The sequence below is a fragment of the Dromaius novaehollandiae genome, chromosome 2 (assembly GCF_036370855.1).
Source record: "Dromaius novaehollandiae isolate bDroNov1 chromosome 2, bDroNov1.hap1, whole genome shotgun sequence".
NCBI classification, from domain to species: domain Eukaryota; kingdom Metazoa; phylum Chordata; class Aves; order Casuariiformes; family Dromaiidae; genus Dromaius; species Dromaius novaehollandiae.
Window position 1 is genome coordinate 829,125 of NC_088099.1, and position 24,936 is coordinate 854,060.

Below are 24,936 nucleotides of genomic sequence, written 5' to 3' on the forward strand. Positions count from 1 at the left end.
GGAGGGAGGCGGGGAGGGCGGGGAGGTGACGGCGACGCTGCGCCCCGCCACTCCCGGTGCCGCTGGCTCTGCCCTCCCCTGTCGGGGTCACTGGCTGCCCCTCCGCACGCAGAAATGCCCCTGCCCGCCCCGGGAGCAAGCTGCAGCGCGGCAAAGGGGCGCCAGGGCCTTCCCGGGCCGCCCGGGACCGGTGAACGACCCCCGCCTGGGCCGGGGGGGCGCCGGGCCTGCCGGGGCCGGGGTAACGCGGAATGGCGGGGGCGGGAGGGGGCGTTCTGGCACAACTCGGGAAACTCTATGATGGCTGCGGGGCGGCGCTGGCGGCTCTACGTTGCCAAGCGCTATTTCCGGTCTGCTCTATGGTTCCGGGCCAGGCCTCTCTACGGGTCACACCGCGGGACATTCTGGAGGCCCCTCCCTCCCCCCCGGAAGTCCGCCGCCCGCCGGGCGGCACTTCCCGTCAGGCGCCGCGCGGCGGTCTCGCGAGGCTCGCGCCGCACACTACGCGTCCCGGCGTCCTTTGCGGCGCGGCGGGGCGGGGCCGCCTCCTCCTGCCGCCGCGGGGCCAGCGCGCGCCGGCGGTGCCGCCGCCGACGTCATCACGTCGCGGGACGTCGGCGGCCCGTGAGTTTCCCCGGGGAGGCGGCTCCGGGGCCGAGCGCGGGGGGTCGCCATGGCAACGCGCCCGGGGCCCGCGCCGCGCCGCGGGGCGGGGTGAGGGGCGGCCTTGGCGGGGGGGCCCGGGCCGGCGAGGGGCCCGGCGCGGTGGGACGGGGCGCGGGGGACACCCCGAGGCCGGGGGAGGGGCCGGGCCGGTGAGACGGGCCGCGGGCTGGGGCGAGGCGAGGCGGGGATGGAGGTCGCAGTGAGCGGCGGGGGGGCGGGCGGGGCCCGGGCCCGGGCCCGGGCCCGGGGGATGGGCGGGAGGTTGGAGTGGGCAGGGGCGGGGGGGGGGGGGATGGGCGAGAGGTTGGAGTGGGCAGGGGCGGGGGGGGGGGATGGGCGGGAGATTGGAGTGGGCAGGGGCGGGGGGGGATGGGCGGGAGGTTGGAGTGGGCAGGGGCGGGGGGGGATGGGCGGGAGGTTGGAGTGGGCAGGGGCGGGGGGGGGATGGGCGGGAGGTTGGAGTGGGCAGGGGCGGGGGGGGGATGGGCGAGAGGTTGGAGTGGGCAGGGGCGGGGGGGGATGGGCGGGAGGTTGGAGTGGGCAGGGGCGGGGGGGGGGATGGGCGGGAGGTTGGAGTGGGCAGGGGCGGGGGGGGGGATGGGCGGGAGGTTGGAGTGGGCAGGGGCGGGGGGGGGGATGGGCCGGGGTCGGAATGCGGCGCCGGGACGGTGGGATGGGTCGGGATGGGGATGAGGGGGCCGAGATGGTGGGAAGGGTTGGAATGGGGATGAGAGAGCCAGGATGGTGGGACAGGTCAGGATGGGGATGAGAGGCCGGGATGGTGGGAAGGGTTGGAATGGGGATGAGAGAGCCAGGATGGTGGGACAGGTCAGGATGGGGATGAGGGGCCGGGATGGTGGGAAGGGTTGGAATGGGGATGAGAGAGCCAGGATGGTGGGACAGGTCAGGATGGGGATGAGAGGCCGGGATGGTGGGAAGGGTTGGAATGGGGATGAGAGAGCCAGGATGGTGGGACAGGTCAGGATGGGGATGAGAGGCCGGGATGGTGGGATGGGTCACGGATGGGGACAAGGGGGCCGGGATGGTGGGATGGGTTGGGGCAAGGGGGCTGGAGTAGGGGAATGGGATGGGAATGAGGATGAGGGCAGCAGGGCAGTGGGATGGGATGAGCATGGGGGTGAGGGGGTCGGGGCAGGGGGATGGATTGGAGTGAGGGGGCTGGCGCAGGGGAATGGGACAAGGATCGGGATGAGGGGGCCGGGGCAGTGGGATGGGATGGGGATCAGGGTGAGGGGGGCCAGGGTGGTGAGACAGGAAGGGGGTCAGAGCGAGGGCACTGGGGAAGTGGGATGGGATGGGGATCAGGGTGAGGGGACCGGGGCAGTGGGATGGGATGGGGTGAGGGGGGCCAGGGCAGTGGGATGGGACTGTGGCAGGGGGACGGGATGGGAGTCAGGCTGGGGGTCCTGGGTGCTACGGCGGGCCGGGTGAGGGGGCGGCTGTGTCTGTCCAGGGTTCGGTGCTGAGCACAGACGCTCTTTGAAGAGGAGCGTGCGGGCGGCGTGGGGGGGGGGCTTTGGGGGAAGGTGGGCTCCCCGGCCGCAGCAGCGGTGAGGGCTGTGGGGCCGAGGAGGAGGAGGAGGGGGGCTGGAGCGGTCGCTCCTGTTGCTGTTGGCGGAGCATGCTGTTGCTCTGGGTGTCGGGCGAGGTGCCACCTTCGGGTGCAGGCTTGGGTGCTTTTCACAGCAAACACAAAATGCCAAGTCTGGGATTAGTTCCTGGCCTGTGGGAGGGGTGAGGAGGGGTCTGTGCCGTGGCCTTGCTTGGATTTTCTCTCTTGCTCCTTCTGCCATGACCTTGATCTCTTCTCTGGCGGTGTGCTGTTGTTTTGGGACTAGCTGTTGCTTCCAAAGTTAGGAAGACAGATCTTTTTTTGACCCAAGCCCAGGCGAGCTGATCTTTGCTGCTCCCTGGGAAGTCCTGCTCGGGTTTTAAACGCAGAAGAGGCTTTTCTAGGGCCATCTGCCCCCATGAAGAGTCGCTAGCAGCTGCATTGGCAGAAAGGTTGCTGGGGAGGGTACAGCGCTGGGTGGTGACCGGGAACCTGGGGGGGATTTGGACACACATCACCTGTGGGCAGGTGTCAGGGGATCTGTCGTGCGGCAGTGACACGCGTGTGAACGGCTCTCCTGCGGGAAGGATGTCAAGCTCCGTTGTGCACTTAGCTCGGTAAAACAGCTCGCTGGGGACAGCTGTGGCACAGTCCTGCCGGTGGCTTCCTTGCAGTGTAAATCACTGGAGGCGACTGGCAGCCCGGCTTTTCCCGCTGGGAACGGGGCACCCCGCGTGCTCCTGGGGGTCTTCTCCTAAGTATCTGCTGTTCTTGCGGAGCTGCTGCACGTGCTTTCCCCGACGGCCCGGGCAGGGAGATCCCGGTACCCGTAAGAGCAGCCTCGTGGTGTGACGCTTCCAAGCTCCTGGTCCGCGTGGCTCGAGGCCGCCCGGCGATGGCTGCAGCTGCCGCGTCCTCCCACGCCCTGCCGCTGGTCCCATGCGGCCCGAGAGCCCCGGGCCGTTTCCTCACCTTCGCTCTTTCCCCAGAGCTCCGGTTATGTTGCGTTTACATTCAAGGAACAGGCAAAAAGAGCTTTGAGATTTTCTGTAGTGTTGGAAGTTTGGTGTCTTATAGGAAGGCGCTGTGAGTCATGAGTGTTGTGAAGACTGAGACACAAATGCTTGTGGAAAACAAAACCAAACATAGAGTGTGTTTGTCTAACTGACCAGCATCCTCCACGGTGCAGGAAAGTGCTGTGCCAGCAGACTTGCTCTCCACAAAATTGATGTTGTGCCTGCAATCTGCTGAGCGCAGGCCTCGGCTTTGCAGCTGAGCCTGGGAGCAGGTTCCTCCTTGCTAGGCTTTTTCACCGCCATCGCGGTTGTCCTGTCTCAGCCGATCGAAAGCTGTAAACGGCTGTTTTAAAACCCTCCGCTCGCTCCGTGAAGCGCGGTGAGTGCACGGCACCTGCGTGCAGCGGCCCATCAGCCTCCCGCGCCCGTAGCGGCACCGCAGGCGGCGGGAAGAGTCCCGGCCCTTTTCCCACCTGTCTCCGTAGCGTTTGCCTCTTCCTCTGAGCCGGACCCGCTGCTGGCTGCCCGCCAGCCGGGAGGCCGCTCCGCGCCCTGGACCGAGCTCTGTTGTCTTTGCAAACAGACGCAGGGGCCGGGGGGATTTCTGTGTTTTCATTATGCAGCTCTGCTGCAGCCGCTTTTTTCCCCGTTCCTCCCCCCGTGACCCCTGCGTTGGCTTCCGCCCTCGCGCTCCTTGCAGGCTCGGCGCGGGGCTGGGCAGGGCTGGCTGTGCGCCGGCGCGAGGCCGCGCGGGTCGGAGCTGGGGCCCGGACCCGCCTGCGACTCCGCGTTCCTGGAGAAGTCCTGGATAAATCACCCCCCCCACACACCGTTACTCCGTGGCCTTGACCACTACCTGAAGCTGGGTATACGACAGCCTCCAGGGAACCACGAGGTTCAGTTAAACACATAGGCAAAGAGAAAAATACGGAGAATCCGTCGCAGGCCTCTTGTCAAGCCTGAGTTGCCCGTGGCCATCCCTGGGCTGTCAGAGCTTTGCGGGTCGTCATGCGGTTAACGACACTGTGCAGCAGCGAGCTGCGTGTTGTGTGTCTGCGTTGTGGTAGTTTTGTGCTGCTGTAGCTGTTACTCAGTGAAATTATCCCTGACGCTTGTCTGTATCGGAGCATCCGGAGCCCTTTAACGCGGTAAAGTGCCAGGAACAGTTCAGATCTACACTGGTTTTCCCACGGCATGTTTTCTGAGCTGCTGCTGCTCAGCAGTGGAAATCCAGGAATAGTTTTGCTAAATAAGCTCGGGTGTTGGTGAAAGCCCCCCCCCCATCAGCCCTGGGCCGTGGAGGGAGGTCCCTGCAGAAGCCGTAGCCTGGCACAGCCGAGTGAGTGACACGTGACAGAAGGGAAAGCCGCCTCGACCATCAGGTCTAACAGGTCTGGCGGGACTCCTTCCCAGAGCTTTTAGCTGCTGTCACAGGATCCAGAGTGCCCCTGAATGATGGAGGACCCAGGAAGAGCTGATAGCTCATACAGCAGTTTCAAACTGCTTTAAAACCGGCTTTATTTTTTAGCTCACGTTGCGCTCTGCTTTCGCACAAAATTTCGTAGTAGCTCAGGTTTCTTTGTGAGTATTGTCCTTGAGGCATGAGCCGTGTTTGAGTATTTCTCCTCGAGGAAGAGCCGCTTGCAGCAGCTGAAGATAACGAAGTGCAGAACGCACTGAGCACAAGGCCTAAGAGCGCGTTTGTGAGCGTCTGTGGGGGTGGCAGCACACTTGCAGCCCCCGCGACGCCGTCCGAGGGGACGGGCCTGCCGCGCAAGCCGTCTTTGCTGTCTTCTGCCTTTGATGTCAGAGTGTGTTGCAAATGTGATGTTTTCTGTGGCTGTTATGAGAATGCAGCGATCCCGTGGTGTCCGTCTAATCATCCCCTGCAAAGCACCGTTGCTTTCGGACCAGGCTTTCCATGCCGGCCGGCTCAAAGTGGGAACAGACACAAACCCTGGCTTTTTAAAAGATGATGTAGGATTCTTGCGTGTGAGTGAAGGAGAGCTTTTCTTCCAGTTGTTGTAACTATATACATTTTCCCCTCAGAATATTGTATCCTGCTCAGGCCATTGGGAGAGGAGATAACAAAATAGCCACCTTTTAAGCAAAGGCACATGAGGTGTTCCTGTCTGTTTTTCTCTGTACTGTGAGGGTAGGAGGACTCATTAAAACCAAAAGCACCCTGCAAGCTTGAGCAGAACTGATTGCTGCCTGTCTGCTGGGTGTATCTCGCTGCGCAGGACGTCCAATTTGTGAAATAAATCCTGGGGAGGGAGGCGGATCGGAGCCCGGCCCGGCTGTGGTCACGCCCGCCCCGTCGGGCTGCCGTGCGGCACCCATGCAGCCAAGCTGCGCCAGCGCTGTGCCTTCGCGTTCCCACTCCTCCGGAGGGAGCGGCCGTTTCCACGCTGGATGCCCGGCTGCTGGGAGCTGTAGTTTCCCGCGCCCTCCCGCCGTGCAGCCGTAGGCTCCTTGCCACACGCAACAACAGGCCTCCCCGGCGCGGACTACAAATCCCAGTAGTGCTCTGTGCGCCGGCCCTGGGGAAGCTCTACTGTAAACAGAGGCTCTGAATTCACGCCAGACCCTGGGGTTAGCTCGTTTTTTTTCTCTCAAGATAACTGGAAGGAGGAGGAATACAAACAGCAGTGAGGTCCCTCCTGAAGCAGCTGATGCCTCCCGGCTCTCCTCCGCTCGCCTCTCTGCTGCGCGTGCCTCGCCGCTTCCCCCCCTTACTAACTCTCCTCTCAGTCACCGCAGGGACCTGCAGCAGCCATTTGGAAGGAAGCTGGGAAGATCTGAACGTGCGGCTGTGGTGGAAGGTGAAGGGCAGAGATAACCAGCGCCCGCTGCTCTGCTGAGGGTTGATGTCCTCCTCCTCCACCAGCCTGGAAAGATGTCTGCGGGGGGAGCCCCCCAGGTACAGCGGGGGGGCTGCCAGCTGCTTGCTCTTGCCTACGCCCCCGGACAGAGGCAGTGTTGAGGGTTGAGCTCTCGCTGCGGATTTCTCCCTGCTTTTCTCTGTCAAAGGGCAGAGGAGTGCGCTGCTGGGGTGGCTGGGAGGAACCTCTGATTCCCTTCTGTGCTGTGACGTTTTTGTGGTGGGTGGCCTTTTGGTGCTTTCCGGGGGGGGGATGGAAACTCTTCTGCTGGTTTTCTCCTTTTCTTGTTGTTTAGAAATATCGTAACCCAAGGGGGCTGCACTAATCCTGTGCAAGATTTTTTTCTTTTAAATTGGCACTTCCTAAAGTTGTTATAATCATCAGAACATCGGTGTCTTGTGCCATCTGTTTTCTTTGTGCTCCTGCCAAGCTAAGGAGGAGTTTCGAGGGAGGGAGAGAGGAATCCTGGGGAGGGAAGATGGGAGGACAGGGCGTCAAGCTTCCCAGGAAAAGCTAGTTCGGGCTCCTTACAGAGGTTTCCCCTTTTGGTACTGATCCTGGCTGGACTGGGAAACTGTGCTCACTGATCATACGCAGCAGGTAACCCGGGCAAGGGATCCACTGGAGAAACAAGTGATCTCCTTAGAGCGAGGGTGGTGGGCACGTGGCTCCTGGCCTTAGCAGGCTCCACGTGAGAGTTGCTGTCTGGGGATGCTGCTGTTGATGAGGAAACCGAGGCACAGAGGAATAGCAGCTTGCCTGTGCCAGAGCAAGCCAGTGGCAATGTTGGAAATGTCACACATACCCTTGTGACACCTTCCTAGTCCCCTGCTGTAACTTCCCACCTGTCTGCCCAGCTGTTTGGACAGCAAGTTCTCTGTCTGGACTCACGTACGTCCCTTCTCTAGCTCCCTTTCTGAAGAAATTTGACATGCTGAGTGCAGGGGCTTGGGAGCAGTCGTGTCTTCAGGCCCAGTGTTATGTGCAGCTTTGCTGTACCGACTACCTGGCTCCTGTGCTGGGGGGCTGGCTGGGCAGAACCGGCCCTTCTGTGTCCTTCAGTACCAAACCCCCCCCCAAGCTTTTCCTAACCCTCTGCAAGGGAAAAAGCCTGGCCTTTCTCCTGGCTGTGCTGCTGCGTATCTGACGTGGGTGATGCTGGGCCGCAGCTAGTGCTTGTTGCAAATGCTGACAGTGTGCAAGGGTGTCGGGTTTTGTTTCTCCCCAGAGGAGCAGCTGGAGTTAGCGACATGGCAGGAGCCTTGCTGGGGTGTGATGAAGGAGAACGACTTGCTGGTGATGCTGCTGAGCAAGAAGTTCATTAGCTCTTGAGCCGGGTGCAAGGCAGCAGAAGCGACGGTTCCGGGGGCGAGAGGGCCTGCTGAGGGTCGGGGTGTTTGAAGGGATTTGGCACCCCTGGACTGGCCTTGCCTGCACACCTTGCTGTGGGGCAGGTCTCACTGATATCAGGCTGTGAATGTCAGAGGTACTGATTTGAAAGGCCACTGCCTTCTCCTTCCAATCCGTTTGCAGGAATCTGTTCCCCAGAGCAGAGGTGGCACTTCCAGTGTGCGTGAGAAAGTGCTTCTACTCCAGGGCTTCCAGGGTGATGACACTTAAATTAACCGGTGCTTGCTCTCTGGAGCTGCGTGAGCAAGGACCTTCAGTGGTGTCCAGGGATGCTGCAGGTGCTGCCAGAATCTCACCTGTGTATTTACACCTTTCCCAGCGCAGGAGAGGGCTGCTTTTTGGCTGCCACAGGCAACTGGTGACATAGAGCAGTGTGGATGTCAGGCAGAGTCTTCCCAGTGTGGTGGTGGTGTTGCTTGGCAGGATGGTGGAAGAAATTGCTGTTGCCTTTCGATGTTAAGGGCCAGGGGGTGGAAGCCAGCAGCCTGCTCAGAGAGGGGTTGCTGATAGCCCAGACTGCGACACAGAGCCTGGCCTTAGCCGGGGTCACTGCGTGCTCTGCAGAACAGAGTCGGTTGCACCCCCCAGAGGAGGGACAGGAGAGGCTGGGGGACTGGAGATGTGCTAGAGCCTGTCACTCCTGCTTCACCAGTTCGGATCTACCCTGGCTTGGTGTTGTCCAAGAAAAAAAGGTCACAGCTAGCCAGTGTCTCCTAGAGCCTCCTGCTCCACTCGCAGGGGTTTCCACGGATGAATCACCACCGCTAACCTGACGTGATTGTTGGCTGGGTGCATGAAAAAGTGGGCTGTGGAGGTTGTTCCCACCAGTGACACTGATGTCTAAGGTCTCCTCTCTGGCCGTAGCTGTCTGCCTGTGCCCCTGACTAGTGACGCAGCTAGGTCTGAGCTGGTGAGATACTGAGCGTGTTCAACCTTCATTAACTCAGTGACCAACCACCTGTTAAAACGAGTCTTCTTTCTCCCGGACCAGCCTGCCCACATCCTGAACCTGCTCCCGTATCCCAGACTGAACGAGGTGCCAAGAGCTGGACACGAGGTGGATTCTGTTGGCGTAGAAATCCCATCGGATCCCTGCACAGGTGACTATCATGAACAACAAGCAACAGAGACGGGGTGTCAGTGTGCAAGGCAAATAGATATAAGCTCAGATACTTTACTCATTGGGACCGGTTTTTATGGTACATTTTTGTATTGTCTGGAGTACCATGAGTCCTGTGTTAGCACCAGTTCACACCGATTTCTGGCAACAGTCTCCTCCTCTTCCCTGAGGCTGAGGACAGGGGCCGTGGGGAAGTAGAGGGTGAAGCGAAGAATGTCTGTAAATGGGGCGAGTGGGGCACAGCTGGGAGGAAACCCCCCAGCCCGGAGCTTGAGGCGCGTCATTCAGCCGGCCTCTGCTGCAGGTGCCCTGCTAGCGGTGTTTCTCTGTTAACGACCGAGACTTTCCATAAATTTGGGGGGTTCGAGTTGTAATTGATTAAATTTTTGTGGTAGACTCTGAAATCCTGTCATGAAGAGTGCCATGTGGGATGGAAGGATGCTTAGGTGAGCTTGTGAAAGGCCTTGGAATGAAAATTGTTTTCCAAGGAATGGTGTTCTTTCTCACCTTTCCCTCGAGCATGCATTGCCAGGAGGAGGGAGCCTGATGCTTGTATTTCCTTTTATCTTTAATTACACTTCAGGCAGCAGAAGCTTAAAATAGATGAAAGCAATGCCCAGAGGCTTAGTTAATTTTAGCTTATTTATGAATTAACACAGCATCTCCAGTGTAATGATGTATATGCCAAATGCATGTTTTGCAGTGTGACAGTTCATGGTGACCAGCTCTTATCCCTTCAACCAGGCTACAGATTTTTCAAGCCCGGTGGCTTGTTCGGTATTAAACAGTCGGAGGAGCCATACACTGAAGGCCAGCAGATGCAGGAGGAGAGCAAGATCCTCGTGAGCCCTTGTGCAGGTAGGTGCCTCACACGTCTTTGCAGAGGCTCTGGGAGTGGCTGGATGTTGGCCTTGACAGAGGATGCTCATCTTGTGTAGAGACAAGGTGTTTGCAGCCAGTTAATTGCCATTTTTAATCGTTACTGCTGGCTGCCTGTGCCGCTCTCGGCAAGTCGAGGGTGGAGTGGGCTCTGGGAAGGGTTGTGATCTCCCTCCTTACTTAGGGTGTTACAGACTGCAGCGAAAGACTGGGAAATTAATGTCTTGACTCTTTTTGCAATCCAGTTGAGCCCGGTCGAACAAATAAAGTTGAGCAGCAGGAGGAGAAGCCTGGGTGCACTGCTGGCTCCCTGGAGCTCTATCCCGCAGCCGCAAGCAGTTCCAGCCGCTGGTTTCACGGCGGGCCACGCGCGGCCGACCGGGCGGCCATGGAGAGGGACGGCGCGGCCGGCCTCAGCCAGGTCTCGGCCAGGGTGGCCTGCTGGGTGCCCCAGCTCGGGGCTGGCCCCTTCAGGTGCGCCCAGTGCGGGAAGGGCTTCCGCCAGAAGCAGAGCCTCATCACGCACGAGAGGATTCACACGGGGGAGAAGCCCTACAGGTGTGGGGACTGCGGGAAGAGCTTCAGCCAGAGGCCCAACCTCCTGACCCATCGGCGCGTGCACACCGGGGAACGCCCCTTCCCCTGCGCGCAGTGCGGCAAGAGCTTCAGCCAGAAGGCCAACCTCCTCGCCCACCAGCGGATACACGCCGCCGGGGAGAAGGCGCTAGCCGGGGGCGACCAGGAGGACGGCACGTCCGCCAAGCCGAAGCTCCGAGCCCAGCAGAGGAGCTACCAGGAGGACACCCCCTTTGTGTGCCCTGAGTGCGGGAAGAGCTTCCGGCAGAAACCCAACCTCATCACCCACCGGCGAATCCACACCGGGGAGCGCCCCTTCACCTGCTTCCTCTGCGGCAGGAGCTTCAACCAGAAGACCAACCTGGTGACGCACTACCGCGTGCACACGGGCGAGCGCCCCTTCGCCTGCACCCAGTGCGGCAAGCGGTTCACCCAGAAGACCAACCTGGTGACGCACCAGAGCACCCACACGGACGTCCGCCCCTACCCCTGCGGACAGTGCCAGAAGTGCTTCAAGGACAAAGTGTCCCTGAAAGCACACCAGAAAACCCATGCTCCGCGCCAGCGGAGGTGCCCGGGTCGGAGTCCGGCTGCGGCCCTGCCCTATGGGGCTGCGCCCACGCTGCTCCAGCCGGGAGGCCCGGAACAAGAGACCCCCTTCACTCCTATGCCACCGCTGCCTGTTCAGAAGATCCCTGAAAGCCAAGAGCTGTACTCGTGTACGGAGAAGAGCTTTCCCCCGAAGGAGCAGCTCCTGCCGCATCAGCACGCCGCGCTGGGGGAGCAGTCCTTCCCTTGCGTGCAGTGTGGGGAAGGCTTTTGCCAGAAGGTGACTCTCCTGAGGCAGCAGCACAGTCCTGCGGTGGAGACTCCCGGCGGGTGTGCGACCGGCTTCAGCCACAGCCAGCATCTCCTGGGGCACTTGGGAGTGCCGCCTGGCCTCGGCGATGGGCCTCCCCCTGCTCCGCCCGCCCCTGGGGCCGAGAAGCCCTTCATCTGTAACCAGTGCGGCAACAGCTTCGGCTTGTGGTTGTCCCTTGTGGCCCATCAGAAGAGTCACGTGGGGCAGAAGCCCTATCAGTGCCCCGACCATGAGAAAAGCTCCGGCGATGAGCTGTCCCCCAAAGCCCCCCCGGAGAAGCAGGTGGAAGGGAGAGCCTGGGTGTGCCCGGAGTGCGGGAGGAGCTTCGCTCAGTACGAGCGCTTGGTGAAGCACCGGCAGAACCACCGGGGCAGAGGGCCCTACCGGTGTGACGTCTGCGGGAAGAGATTCAGCCTGAAAACCAACCTGGTGACGCACCAGCGCATCCACACCGGGGAGCGCCCCTTCACCTGCGGCGTGTGCGGCAGGCGGTTCAACCAGAAGGGGAACCTGGTGACGCACTACCGCACGCACACCGGGGAGCGGCCCTTCGCCTGCACCCAGTGCGGCAAGCGCTTCGCCCAGAAGCCCAACCTCATCGCCCACCAGAAGACCCACACGGGCAGGCAGCCCTTCACTTGTCTGGAGTGCCCCAAGCGCTTCAAGAGCAAGCTCTCCCTGCGAGTCCACCAGCGAGTGCACGCAGCGGAGCGCTCCCCGGGCGAGCCGGTCTCGGGGCAGGCGCCCAGCCTGCAAGCCCACCCTGGGAGCCCCTATCCCTGCTCCCTCTGCGGGGAGACCTTCGAGGAGCACGGAGATCTGCAGCTTCACCGCCAGGGCCACGCTGGGGAGCGGCCGCACGCCTGCGCCGAGTGCGGGAAGCGCTTCCGGCAGAAAGTGAACCTCGCTGTTCACCAGAGGACCCACACCGGGGAGAGGCCGTTCCGCTGTGCCGAGTGCGGGAAGGGCTTCAGCCAGAAGGCCCATCTCCTGCGGCACCGCCGGACGCACGCCGGGGCCGTGCCGCCCTCTTGCTGCGAGGGGACCTGCCCGGCACATCAGGAGGAGCCCGAGGGAAGCGCTCCCCTGGGGAAGGGATCCGAACCTCCCAACGTGCTCCTGTCCCCCTGCTCCAGGGGAGCCGCTCACGGAGCGCTGGCTCGGGAAGAGCTTCGGCCGGGAGTGCAGCCCCCAAACAGACCAGACAGCCCGTCCGGGGCAGCAGACATCCTTCTGCAGCTGATGCAGGAAGACCATCACCTCGTGTCCGGCGCTCACCATCCGCAGGAGGGACCCGCGGGGCAGTGCCCCTGCAAATGCGCAGAGGCTGGGGAGAGCTTGAGCGAGAAGCCAAGCCTGCAGCCGCAGTGCTGCTGCACTGACTGCATGAGCCAGCGGCAGCTGCTTCTGAAACCGCAGCATGACTGCAGAGCGGAGATCTGGTGCAAGTACGGTGGCTGCGGCAGAAGCTTTGAGGATAAGAGAGTGCTGAGAGTGCCTGAGAGAGCACACGCCGAAGAGAAGACCTCTCCGTGCCCAAGCTGCTTGTAACGTGCGCACACCTGAACAAACTGCCATAAACCTGTCTCCGAGCAAGGGACTAGACCTCACTGCTCTTGCACTAAGGACACCAACCCTGAACAGGGCAGCGGCTCAGAGCGGAAGCCGGCTTGCTAACCAAACGAGGACAGTGCCGAGGCCGTGCGGGCCTCGTGCAGGGAAAGCTGCAGGTCAGAACTTGTGGTGCCCCCCGGACATGGTGGTGGCAGGACTCAGGCTTGTGGTGGTTCACCAGACCAGGAGCGGCATGCTTTTCAGAGCAGAGTACCCGACAGGTGAGTATTGGATGCAGTGAAAGTGTCAGTCGTGAAGCAGGTGATGGACCCTGAGGCACAGTGTGAGCTTTCCATCTTCCAAACCTGCCAAATTTATAAAGGGGATGGAGCTGAGAAGCAGGAAGCGAGAACAGGACTGTGGATCTGCGGTGTTTGCTTCTCCTGGCTGCTGCATGTGAAGACCCTGACCGTAAGGAGTTGGGGGATGAGCTTGGGAATCTGGGTATTGGCTTAAGAATAATTTCCACCATGCAGCAGGCCACGCAGAAGCGTGTCTGCACGTTCCTGGGTGCAGGTGCAGCTGGATGATGCCTAAGCACAGTTGTGTGCTGTGCGGACCCAGTGACAGCTGTGGGGCAAGGAAGGGCCCCGTGGGTCAGGAGCTTCTGCCAGAACCCTCCATCCTTCTCTTCTGGACTGGATGTCTTTCCACGGGATGCTTCGGGGTGGAGAGCTGACACCTGCTGCCAGTTGCGGGCAGAAGAACGGCTTCACCGAACGTGATGAGTGAGCTGAAGGAAGCGAGAAGTGCCGGGGAAAGGTGCTGGATCCCTTCTCGCCTCAGAGGTGAACCTCTGCTGATGTCCCCCAGACAAGAGAGCAAGATGCAGCCTGTGGCTTCCCTGGGGGTGGAGCGGAGAGGAGCTGGGCACGGACAGGTGGTGGGGAAAACAGCTCAAAGAAGTCTAGTCGCAGGTGGTCACTACTGACTTAGCCGCAGCTCTCATTCCAAAATGGACCACGATGAGCATTTCCTCCCTCCCTGGAGGAGATGATTCAGGGTGAACATTGGGGGGTGGGGAAAGGGGAACGTAGCTTGTGCTTCTGTACTTGCTCTTTGGATAATCTTTCTGACTAGCACCTCTTTCTGATACTCAGTTATTAACTTCTAAATAGCTAACCCAGAAATGCGGGGGGAAGAGGTAGTGTCTGTAGTCTGCCAGAGCCTTTCCGCTAGCTTGTGGTGGTGTCTGCCTGTGTTCTCATCGGTGTCGAGTGCCCCTCAGCCTCGGGGGCTCCCTGCAGCAGCAGATGGCTGGTGTGAAGGTAGGGCGTTACGTGAGACGGCGGTTGTTGGCTGGGGCTTCCCTGGCATCTCTGGTTCACGCGCAGCAGCGGCAGAGCTGACGCTCCCTGCACGCGAAATGGAGGGAGCTGCTTTGCCGGGCAGGCGGTGGTAGTGGAAGGGGCGGCGAGGGCCGTGCTGCGGAAAGGAGAACTCTTTTGCCTAGAAGCTGTTTTTGCTTTGAAGCGTGTTTTACATAAAAGAGGAAACGAATCTTGCCTGCTGCATCTGAGAGAAACCATCTTTCTATTGCTCCTCCCTCTAGCATGTCATGAGCTGCGCAGCTCTCAGCCCTAGCTATGGTGGTAAGAACCATATTTTGCTTTGCCGCAAAAAGCAAAATGCAAAAGCCTCGTGGCTGCAAGTGTTTGGCAGAGGCCCTCATCTGAAAATACACAGGGGTGCTGCTGACGGCGCCCAGCTCGGCACCGCGCTGCTCTCTCGCGAGGGCTCCGGGGCGCCCGGCGCACGTGGCCGCAGCTGCGTGTTTTCGGGGTGCGTCCTCTAGCTCTGCCGCAGCTGCAGGGAGGGGTGCTGCGGCCGCCCCGCTCCCCAACGCGAGGGCTGGGGGGCTGGTGCCCCGCGCCCGCTTCCCGCCCTCCCCGCCGCCGCCGGGCTGCCGCGCGCCGCCCGCCTCCCCTCCGCCCAGCGTTACACTCCGGCAACATTTCAGGTCCTCGCAATTCTATTTTTTTGAGGTTATTTAAAATAAAAGCTTTCTCACAGCAGGTTCCTGGCTCCTCTTTTCTGGGAAGCGTTGGCGGGTCTGCACAGCGGGGAGCGAGCCCGGCCTTCCAGTCCCAGCCTTGGGACAGGCTAAAGCCAGGCCCGAGCCACGTTTCTGTGCCAGCAGCTTTGTGGTCGTGGTCCAGGCGCAGGTTTCTTGGGTGCCCGCCGGAGGTTGCCCGCAGCCTCCCCCCAGGCCGCACCAGCATCGCTCCCTGCGCCCAGCCCGAAGCTCCCGGCTCCTGGCCCCTCCAGCAGCCGCTGCGCGGGTCGTCCACCCCCTGTGCGCTCTGCTCGTCTTGTTCCGTTGCAGTTTAATTTATAGTTGTGCTGCTGCAAAGCTGCTTGCAGAAGCAGTCCTGGCTTTTTGCATCTTAGCAAAAACCTCTGATAGTAAAAGGAAAAATGTGCAGGACTGTCAGCAGAACTGGTGGGTAACTGGGACTCACAGAGGCGGGAGGCCGGGGGATGCAAACAGAGCTGGGTGCAGAGGAGGCAGATGCTGGGGGAGGAAAGGGGTGGCGATAAAATGGCTGGTCTGGAAAAAGAGCTCTTTGTTCCCTTCTGCCGGTGCCGGGGGCAGGATGCGGCCGGGGACACCGGCAGGCTGGGAAAGGCAGCGAGCGTGCAGAAACGGCGGAGGCCCGGCGGCACGTGCCGGGGCCGGGAGGGCGCTGGGCGAAGCGAGCCCCTCGGGGCCGAGCCGGCCTCGGCTCTGCGCGGGCAGCGGGTCGCGCCGTGCGGGGGGCCCCCACACAGCCCCCCCGGTGCAGAGCACGGGGACGGCAGCCGGCCCCGCCAGACGTCCCACGTGTCGCTGGGGACCGGCGAGGGGAGGCTCCCGCCGCACCGGGCCCGTGCGGATGTGCCCCGGCAGCTGGTGCAGCACCTCGACCTCTCCGAGGCCGCACCGGTTCGCCCAGGGACGAGGTTCATCACGGGCTGGAGGTGCTCGCGGCACCGTCCGGAGGCAGCTGGGAGTGGACACCACCGCGTCAAGGGCACCGTGCGCAGCCCGCGTGGGGCAGCAAGTGGCCTCAGCGGGGACACGGCGACCCTCTGCAAACGATCTCCAGGTCCCGCAGGCCTTTCCTCCTCTGCTGGGAGAGCGATTTGCTGCATCTGCACCCATCCCGTCTGCTCAGCCCGGCTTTGTGTCGTGCTCAGGCACCCAAATAGGTCCCCGTGCTCCCCAGACCGGCCAGTGACTCTTGCTCGAGGGCTGCCCGGCCGCAGCCTCCCGCTGCCTCATCCAGCAGCACCTGGAGAACCGGGGCGGGGGGAGGCGGCGGAGCGGGATGAGGGTTTTTTTGCATTTTTTTTGCATTTTGCTGGTCTCCCTCTTTCCTTTGATGGAGACGCTGCGCACGGAGACGTGTGTCCCCCACGTGCCTTCAGCACCCACCGCCCAGCCTGCCGTGCCGCTTGCTGCTCCGTGATGATGCTCCGGGGCTGCTCGGAGCCGCCGGTGCCCCGCTGCCGCCCGGGACCCACGCGCTGCACGGGAGCAGCAGCCCCGCAGCGGCACCGGCGCAGGCCTGGCAGACGCTGCTGCTGCCGCGCGGCCGGGATGAGTCAGCAGCTCGCGGCTCCGGGCTCGCTCGCGCTGCGGCAGCGCGATTCCCACTGCCGGGACGGCCCCGCGCGTCCCACCGGGTGCCCCATCCCCGGTGCCCCGTCCCCACCGCCGGGGCCCGTCCCGGTGCGAGTCCGGGGGCTGCAGCGTGGGGCAGGGGGGGTCACGGCGTGGGACCGGGGGGCTTTGGTTGCATTTGTCCGGAAGCAAACACCGGCTGTGCCGGGGCCCCCGCAGCCCCCCGCACACCGACCCGCCGCCGTGCCCGGCCCGGCCCGGCCCAGCGGACGCCCCGGGAGGACTACAGCTCCCAGCAGCCTGCAGCAGCGCCTGCAAAACCCTTTGTTTTCGGCTCCCCAGCTGCGACGTGCAAAACCCCTTTGTTTTGTGCGGCTCTGGGCCCCGGGTGCTGCTTGGCACCGGGAAAGTCTCGCTCCCCGGGGTCGCGGTCCCGGCACGGGCAGCCAGGCCGGTCGCTCCGGTTTGGGGCTCCGTGGGGAGATGCTGATGCGGAGATGCTGACGGGGGGGGTCTCCTGCACCCCCTGGGTGGGGAGCGGGCCTTGCTGGGGGTTCACAGCTTGTCCCCTCGCAGGGTGACGGTGCTGCTCGGCCGCAGCCGGCGGGGTCGGGCGCAGGCCCGGGGGAGAGCCGGGGCGATGCCGCACGGGCCCCCGCGGGCTCTGCCGGAGCGGGGACGAGCCAGGACCGCGGCGCAGCCGGGGGGACGCGGCGTCCTTTGGCCGGAGCCGCCGCGGGGGCCGGAGGAACAGGCTCGGGCAGGAGCCGGGGCGCCGGCGAGAGGGAAGGACCGAGAGGCTTGTGGCTGTGCGTCAGCCGGGCAGTAGGAGCCAGGCGGGCTACAAAGAGCCGGGCCGGGAGCAGGCGGGCGAGGAGGGCTGCGGGCGGCGGCGCCGGGCGGGCGAGCGAGCGCAGGGCCGGGTGAGCGGGGGGCGAGCGCCGGGGGCCGGGCCGGGAGCGCCGCATCCCCGGGACCGGGGCGGGGGCGGGGGGGGGGACGCGGCTGCGGGCGGGGGCCCAAGGGCAGCGCGGCGCCGGGGGCGGCCAGGCCCCTCCCGGCAGCAGGAAGCGCCGCGGTCACATGCGGGAGCCGCGCCGGGGATGCGCCGCGCCGGGCGGCCGCGCTCCCCCGCCGCCGCCGCAGGTAGGGGCGGCCCCGCGGCCCGGTTCGGCTCCGCGGCCCGGTTCTGCGGCGCCGCGGCCCGGTTCCGCGGCCCGGTTCCGCGGCGCGGCCCGGCTCTGCGGCTCCGCGGCCCGGCGCTGCTGCAGCCGCGGCGGCTCGGCGCAATGCGGCGCATCCCGGCTCCGCGCCGGGAGCTGCCCCGCGGGGGAGGCGGCGGCGGCGGGGGGGGGGGTCCGGGGGCGGCCGCCCCCCCCCCCGGGCCCTGCCCCACCGCCGGCCCCCAATTGCGAAAGGGCCCCGGGGGGCTGCGCGGGGCACTGGTGTGATGGCGGGGAGCGGTCTCAGCCCGGCGGGGGGGGGGTCCCCGTGGGAAGGGGAGGTGCGGCTCGGCGGCAGCCCCACCGCTGCAGAGGGGCTGCCGGGGGGCTCGCTCCTCGCCGGCCGGGCCACGAGGGCTCCCCGGGCTTGACTCACGGCCCGGCACGTGTCCGCGTTTCCTCTGCGGTCGAGACCTTCCTCGTTTTGGTTCCCCGCCGGCAGCGTGGTCCTGCCCCGCGTTGTCCGGCGGCCCCTCGAGTGGTCCCACCGGTGCGGACCCCGGGGCCGCTCCGACGAAGGGGGCTGGCGGGCGGCGCGGCATTCCCAGGCCGGCCCTGACGCGTGCCGGTCCGACCGGTTCCCGGGCGGCGGGGCGGGCGCCGGGGCGCGGGGGGCTCGCGGGGCGCGGGGGGCTCACGGCGGCTCTCTCTGCCCCCCAGGCATGCGGGTGCCGTGAGGCGGCCAGCGGGCGCCCATGACTGACCTGGCCTCGCCCACGGGCGAGAACCCCTTCGCCTTCCCCGGCGGCGAGGAGAGCTTCGGGGAGGAGAAGGTGCTGGTGATCCACAGCCAGGCGGAGGAGGAGGCGGAGAAGGAGTTCAAGTGCATCCTGTGCGGGGAATGCTTCGGCCAGCAGCCCAGCCTCACCCGGCACCAGAAGCACCACGCCGGGGAGCGCGCCTTCATCTGCGCCGAGTGCGGCAAGGGCTTCAGCCTCAAGCACAACCTCATCATCCACCAGCGCATCCACACCGGGGAGCGGCCCTACCAGTGCGGCGTCTGCCAGAAGAGCTTCAGCCTCAAGCAGAACCTGCTCACCCACCAGCGCATCCACAGCGGCGAGAAGCCCTTCTCCTGCGCGCAGTGCGGGAAGCGCTTCCGCGAGCAGCGCTTCCTCCTCAACCACCAGCGCACGCACGCCGAGGACCGGCCACGCACCGCCGCCACCGCCACCGCCGCCACTGCCGCCTGCAGCCGCTCGCCGCGGCCGGAGGCGCATGAGGAGAGCCGCGGCCCCGGGGCGGCGGGCGGCCCCTTCGCCTGCGCCCAGTGCGGCAAGGGCTTCAGCTGCCGGAGCAGCCTGGCCACGCACCAGCGGACCCACACGGGAGAGCGGCCCTTCGCCTGCCCCCGCTGCGGCAAGACCTTCAGCCAGAAGGGCTCCCTGAAGATCCACCAGCGCACGCACACCGGCGAGACCCCCTTCGCCTGCGCCCAGTGCGGCAAGAGCTTCGCGCAGAAGGTCAACCTCACCACGCACCAGAGGACCCACGTGGCGGAGAAGGCCCTCACGTGAGCCCTGCACGCCCCGCCGCCCTGCCCGAGCGGGTCCCTCTGGCCGGACCCTGCCCCGTGGCCCGTCAGCCGCCTGAGCCAGGGACCTGCTGGGGGTCTGACCCCACCGGTTGCAAGCCCAGTTTGCCCAGACCAGCCTCCTGCCCTGCCTTCAGGACCCCCCCGGGTGCTTTCCCCAGGGCTGTGCTCCCTGCAGCCCGTCCCGCCCCTCCAGGCCATAGCGTCCCCCCGGGCTCCCCCGCTTGCTCCGGTCTCCTGCCGTTGGAAATTGAGTCTCGGGGGAATTTGGGGTCTTTAGTCATCCGTCCGGGATTCGGAGGCACGTGACGGCCCCATCCGAGCGGTGCGGGAGGCCTCGGGCGCGTCTCTTCCGGGTGCACAGCTCAGCCCTGCCGTGCGCGCAGACGTGCCCAACGTGACGGGGCGAAACCGGTCCCGGCTCTGTCTGGGAAATTCCCCCTGGCCTGCTGCCACGTTCCTCACTCACCCAGTTCCCGTGGATCCTTTTTCTGCTGGAGGTTCTCTGCTGACCGTCACGAGGCTGCTCCTGCACGGGACCGAGCACCTCCAGCGCCCAGCAGCCACTTGGATTAGGCCTTTATGGCCTGATTCTTGGCTCTGTGGGATGCCCGTTGCCCCGGGGGGCTTCAGGGGGGGTCGTGAACAATGCGCTGCCCCTGGACACCGAGTTATTCCGTAAGGGGGAATTTCTTCCCCGTGTCTTGGCGCTGGAGCATTGCAGACTGGCGCAACTGGGAGCTGCTGGTGAAAGTCCCCTGGGCTCAGCGCCCTGCAGCGTGGCTGGCGGTGGCCCCGGGGTGGCTCTGGTGCAGTCCTGGGGTTGTCCCTCTGCTCTGAGCAGGCTCATCGGGATCTCCTGGGCTCTCTGGCCGTCGCCCCCTCGTCCCCATCCCGGTTCGGGCAGCCGTGGCCCGCTGGGGTTTGTGCCCAGGTCGTGACGCTCTCGGGGAAGGATGTGCCCAGACGCCCTGTTCCTCTGGGCGCAGAGCTGGCTTTGGAGGCAGCGGAGGAGGAGGAGGAGGAGGAGGAGGAGGGTTCGCCCTGCCTGCTCGCTCCCTGCCTGGGCGGCTGCCGCCCCAGTGCAGCCTGCAAAGCCCCGCTGTCCTCCGCGCTGCCCCGTCCGTGCTGCGCCCGCGCACGGGTTAATCTCTGCCGGTGCTTGTTCGCCCAGGGAATGACGACCAGGAAGGCGAGAGGGAAGCTGGATCCTGTGAGCCGCGAGGAACATCGGTGCGTTTTGCGAGGAAAGAGCCCCGCTGCCCCACGGCGCCTGCCGTAAGCTGGGAGAGGGCCGCGAAGCAGAGGAAGCAGCGTCTGTCTCATCCTACGTGTGCAGCGAGCCCGAAGCAGCACAGAAACCGCGCAAAATAAAAGTCAAATAAAACCCAAAGCCTGAGCGTAGAGACTGCTTCCGAGGCAGCAGCAGCTCCGGCCCGGAGGAGGGACCGCGGCGAGGCCGGGCGGCGGCACGTCCCCTGCGGAGGGGCAGGCTCTGCCGGGCTCCGGGCAGAGGTAAGTTTTGGTGCCCGTGGCGGAAAGCTGGACGCAGGACGCGCTGGAGGTGAGCAGCCCCGGGGGCGGCCGCGGGGCCGGGGCAGCGGGGACCGACTGCGAGCACCTGCGGGTGGGGAAGGCTCTGCTCCGGGGACCGGTGCCGGCACCGCTGAGCCCCCCGCGCCCCGGCCGGGGGGGATTAGCTGCAGCGGAGACGGGACGACCGGCCTCCTCGGCGGTCCCGGTCGCAGGAGAAGCCGCGGGCGCCGGACAAGAGGAGCACGGCAGCGTCCCGGACCTGCCCCGCGGCACAGTGCCTGGATGCCGACATCCCGCCTCGGTCCCTCACCCTTCGCAGCCCAGGGAAGTCGCATCCATCCCAGGCCACCGCCGCGGGCCCGTGGCTTCCCGCGCCGTCCCTCCACGCGGGCCTGGCACCGCATGCTGCTCTCGCCCGGTCCCCTCTGCTGCCCATTTCGGTTCTGTGCCTGAAACCTGGGGAGGGTCATTAATGCTCTGAAAGGAGGCAGGATTTGCTGTGTGCATCGGTGAGGGGATGCGGATGGGTTTCCCCCAGAGAGACGGAGGAGGAGGAGGGTTTCGGGCATCGCGTATCGCCAGCGTAAAGCTCGGAGCCCGGCCGCCTGGGCTGCTCCCGCCTGTGTCGCTTGCGGTGGAAAAGCAGCTTCCTCTGTCGTCGCTTTGTGCTGTTAATCAGCCCTTCGCATTTCACCCTGCTCGCTTGGGGAATGAAGCCGGACTGGTTGGTTTTCCTTTCTGCCGCGCTGGCCCCGGGGCTTGTCGCTAGCCGTGCTCGGCGCTGGGCTCCCAGCGCGCAGGACGGTGCCGTACACGGGGAGGAAGAGTGGGGAAGAGCCTTCCTCTCAGAGAGGCACCGCTGGGATGAATTTTCCCCAGCTGAGGAGTCTGAAGAGCGGCTGCCTGCGGGGCCCAGCTCCCAGTGACGGAGACATCCCGGTCCCTGCTGACTCCCGAGGGAGCTGGAGCAGGACTCCCGCTTGCAGAGCCCCGAGCGGGGAACGCGGGGCAGCAGCACGGAGCGCGCCCGGCTCCTACGCTGACACCCGTTCGCATGTGTGTGACGTTTAGTACGTGCTCAGCACTCTGCAGAACAGAGTCCCTGCGCCTGGGTCCTCCAAGCCGGTCGGAGCTTGGGGCAATGCAGCAGCCCGGATCCTGCAGCGTGCAACGCCTCGGCCCGGCAGCAGGCTCTGGGACGGATATAAATGCAGCCCTCCAACCCCGTGGCGGGGGCGGTCGGTGCATGTCCCCCCCGGGACGCACGTGCTGTTTCGCTGCGCCCTTCCCGTGAGCGGAGAGGAGCAACGGGGCAGGCTGGCCCGGGCTCCCGCGGAGGACGCTCGGTCTGGACCGTCGGCCGGGGGCCGTGCAGGGACCCTCCCGGCGCGGGGACAAGCAGAGGGACGGAGGAGGCCGTGCAGAGGCGGAGGATGCTGCTGAGCAGGTCCGAGGCACGCAGGGCATCAGGGCTCTCCTGGAGCGTGGGAGAGCGGTTTCGACAGGGCTGCAGCTGCAACGCTAGAGCTCGGCAGAGGAAGACGTCCCTGCAAATCGGCTTTGTCTGTTGAGCAAGTCACTGAACGACTCTCTCCTCTGTGCTGGCTCTGGACCTTTCTCGCTCTGAATTTCATTCCCGCGGCCCCGCTCGTTTTGAGGACTCGGCTCGCTCGGTCCCGCAGGGCGCCCGGGCAGCTCCCCCGTGGGCAGCCGCTGTGGCCGCTGCCCGCCGTCGCGCGGGGCCGCGAGCATCCGCAGGGACCAGCCTCCCCGGGGATGCTCCGGTGCCGTCCTGCCCACGACGCCCCGGCCCCGGGAAGCAGCGGGTTTCCACTGTGTCGGCTTCTCTCCTGCTCCGCTGCTCGGGGGGACGGGGTCCAGCTCACCATCCCGGCACCACCTTCCCTGCTCCATGCAAAAGCTGCTGGATGCATCCCGAGAGGATCCATCCCAGGTCAGAGCCCGCGGGATGCGCAGGATGGGACTGCGGGAGCGGGGCCGCGGGCTCGGTGCTTGGAGACGTGAAGCCTCCAGGAAGGGGAGCGTCGCCGGGCTCTTTCCCAGCTCCTGCACTCCTCCCCGGCACCGCCGGCGCCGGGAGACGGGACGGGGCTGCCTGCAGCTCTGGTCCCTCTGGCTCCGGGCATCCTCGAGCCAAGGCTTCCCAAAGGCCGGCACCTTGCAGCAGCACGGAGAGCATTACCGTTGCCTGGCGCGGGACAGCCCGCTGTAGATAAGAAGAGACTGGAGCAGAGGAAATGCATTTTCCAAACCCAGGGATTTTCCCCAAACTTTCATTCGGCTTTGTCTGTCGAGCTGAAAGCCCGGCTAGATCCAGAGCAGGAGGGGCCTCGGCCCTGGGTTCCTCCTCGCCCGGGGCAGCAGACCCCTCTCCCGGCCCCAAAGTTTCGGGTTCTGCCCCAAAAGGCGTGTGGGCGTGCTGGGTCGGGGCCGCCGGGGCTGAGCTGCTCCGCGGACGTGCTGGAAGGGCAGGGCGGGCGCGGGGTCTTCGCGGGGACAAAAATGCGTCGCCTTCCCGGGCAGCAGGGTCGGAAACGCTGGAGCGAATGAGGCCGAGAGCTTTCTCCAAAGTCTTGTTACCATTTGACGAAAAGTGAAGCCCTGTGCAAATACCTGCACAAAATAAACCTGTGTTCTGTCCTGTCTTTCCGGTTGTTCCTTTGACCACTGTGTGTGTGGAAATGCAGGTCCTTCTGACATGTATTAATTAAATTAATTAAGCTTGGAAAATGCAGTGTCTCCAGTCTCACTGGGATCTTCTGGATTATCGTGAGGCTTTGTGCAGGTTTTCCTTCTGGACTGGTACTTTCTGCAGAAACACGCTTGAATCGCTTGGGATGCAGCAGTGGGAGCCAGCGGACAGTGGGAGCCAGCGGACAGAGGGAACCAGCGGACCAGCCAGGGCTGCTTGGACCAGTTTTGCAGCGTGGGCTGAGCTCAGCTGCCAGACTGGGCTGCCACCGGCACGTCAGCTAGCGCAGAGCTTGTTTGGGTGCATCCAAGCCTCTGCTTGCCGAGGACAGGTCTGCTTTACCCCCGTAGCCTGCGCTGCGCCGGCCGGTGCCCGCAGCGAGCGGCGGGGCCCGTGGTCTTGCTCCGTCAGCACTGCACGGCTGCGCGGGTAGGAAACGTGAGCCCGGACAATTCGGGGGTGCAAGGCTCCTTCCCTCCTGCCCGGTGGGAGGTGCCGGCCCCGGCGCTTTCCCTGCGACCGCTGGCCCGTGGGCACTTGCCGCTGGCGGGCGTGCGGCCCTGGCGCTGTGCACAGCGGGGTTTGCTCCCTCTCCGTCGCCCGCTTGTTTTGCTTCCTTTCCCGGACGCTGAAGGCTCTGAGTTTGCCCAGCGGGATCGTCACGAAACGTGTCCCAATTGCCCCTCGCCAGCACGTGCCCCGCGCAGACACCCCTTGCCAACCTGCCGTGGGGCTCAGCCGGCTCCTCCATGGGGGGGGATCAGCGGAGGGCTGTGCTGCAGCCCCCGCAGGTCTGGCCGGCCCCGAGCGCTGCCCAGCCGCGTCGACGGTCCCCGCGGCGCCGAGCACGCGGTGATGCTGGGCAGCACGTAGCTCGGCTGGCGTTGCACCCGTGCAACCGTTCTCACGCTCGGAGCTGCCTGGATGCCTGCTGTTTGCTGCGATTTCCAGGGCAATGTGTCCCGGTGACCTTCCACAGACACCACAGCAGGCAGCCGCCTCTGCACGGGGGTTGCAAAGCGTCTGGACAGCCGGCTGCTCGGAGGGACAGGCATAACGGCGACGTCCTGCCTCAGCAGCTTCTCCGTGGTACGTAGTGATCCCACCACAGAGGCACCAGGGCTGGGTTCATTCGGTCCCGGCAGCGGTTGGCTTGGGGGCAGCTGCAGCTCCCCAAAGGTGAAGGAGAAGATGGGGAGCACAAGGAGGACCAACTGGGTGGCTGCTGGGTGAGGAAAGCAGAGCTGGAAAGGTGGCAGAGGAGGGATCCCAGGTGGTGCTCCCCCGGCCGGGATCTGCTCCTCTTCTGCAGCCATGCCGTGACCACCTGGGCAAGCATCCCTGGTCTCCTGTCCCGGGGCTTTGCCAGCTCGGGAGCCAGCACGGCACTACGCGGCAGGTTCCCAGCCGTGCCACGGGCACCTACCAGGCCCTTGGGAAGCCCCCGTCTCTGGGTCGTAGGAGACCCCTTCAGCCCCAAAGCCTCTGCGTCCCCCAGCCCCCAGGACCTGTCACCAGCCAGGAGGTGCAAATCTAACGAAAAGCTCACGCCGCAGAGATCCCTTCGTGAAGATCAACCTTCCACCGCCTGCTGCCTCACTGCATTAAACCCGGACATGTTTAGACACGTTAAGTGAATGGGTCTGGAGGAGGAGAGGTGTCTTGCTGCTCCCTTGAAACGTGCACAAGGAACCCCCGGGGCTGCTGCTGCGGGACAGCGGG

General features: G+C 64.6%; 1 protein-coding gene across 1 annotated transcript; it reads left to right on the forward strand.

Moving 5' to 3' along the window:
* The first annotated feature begins 479 nt into the window (after positions 1-479).
* On the forward strand, positions 480-23,252 carry LOC112993709 (zinc finger protein 585A-like). The gene is made up of 7 exons (XM_064508055.1): positions 480-624; positions 6,010-6,178; positions 8,542-8,650; positions 9,415-9,528; positions 9,795-12,535; positions 18,109-18,944; positions 20,140-23,252. The coding sequence occupies exons 2-7, from the start codon at positions 6,155-6,157 to the stop codon at positions 20,144-20,146; spliced, it is 3,831 nt and encodes a 1,276-aa protein (XP_064364125.1). The 5' UTR covers positions 480-624; positions 6,010-6,154; the 3' UTR covers positions 20,147-23,252.
* Positions 23,253-24,936: the final 1,684 nt, after the last annotated feature.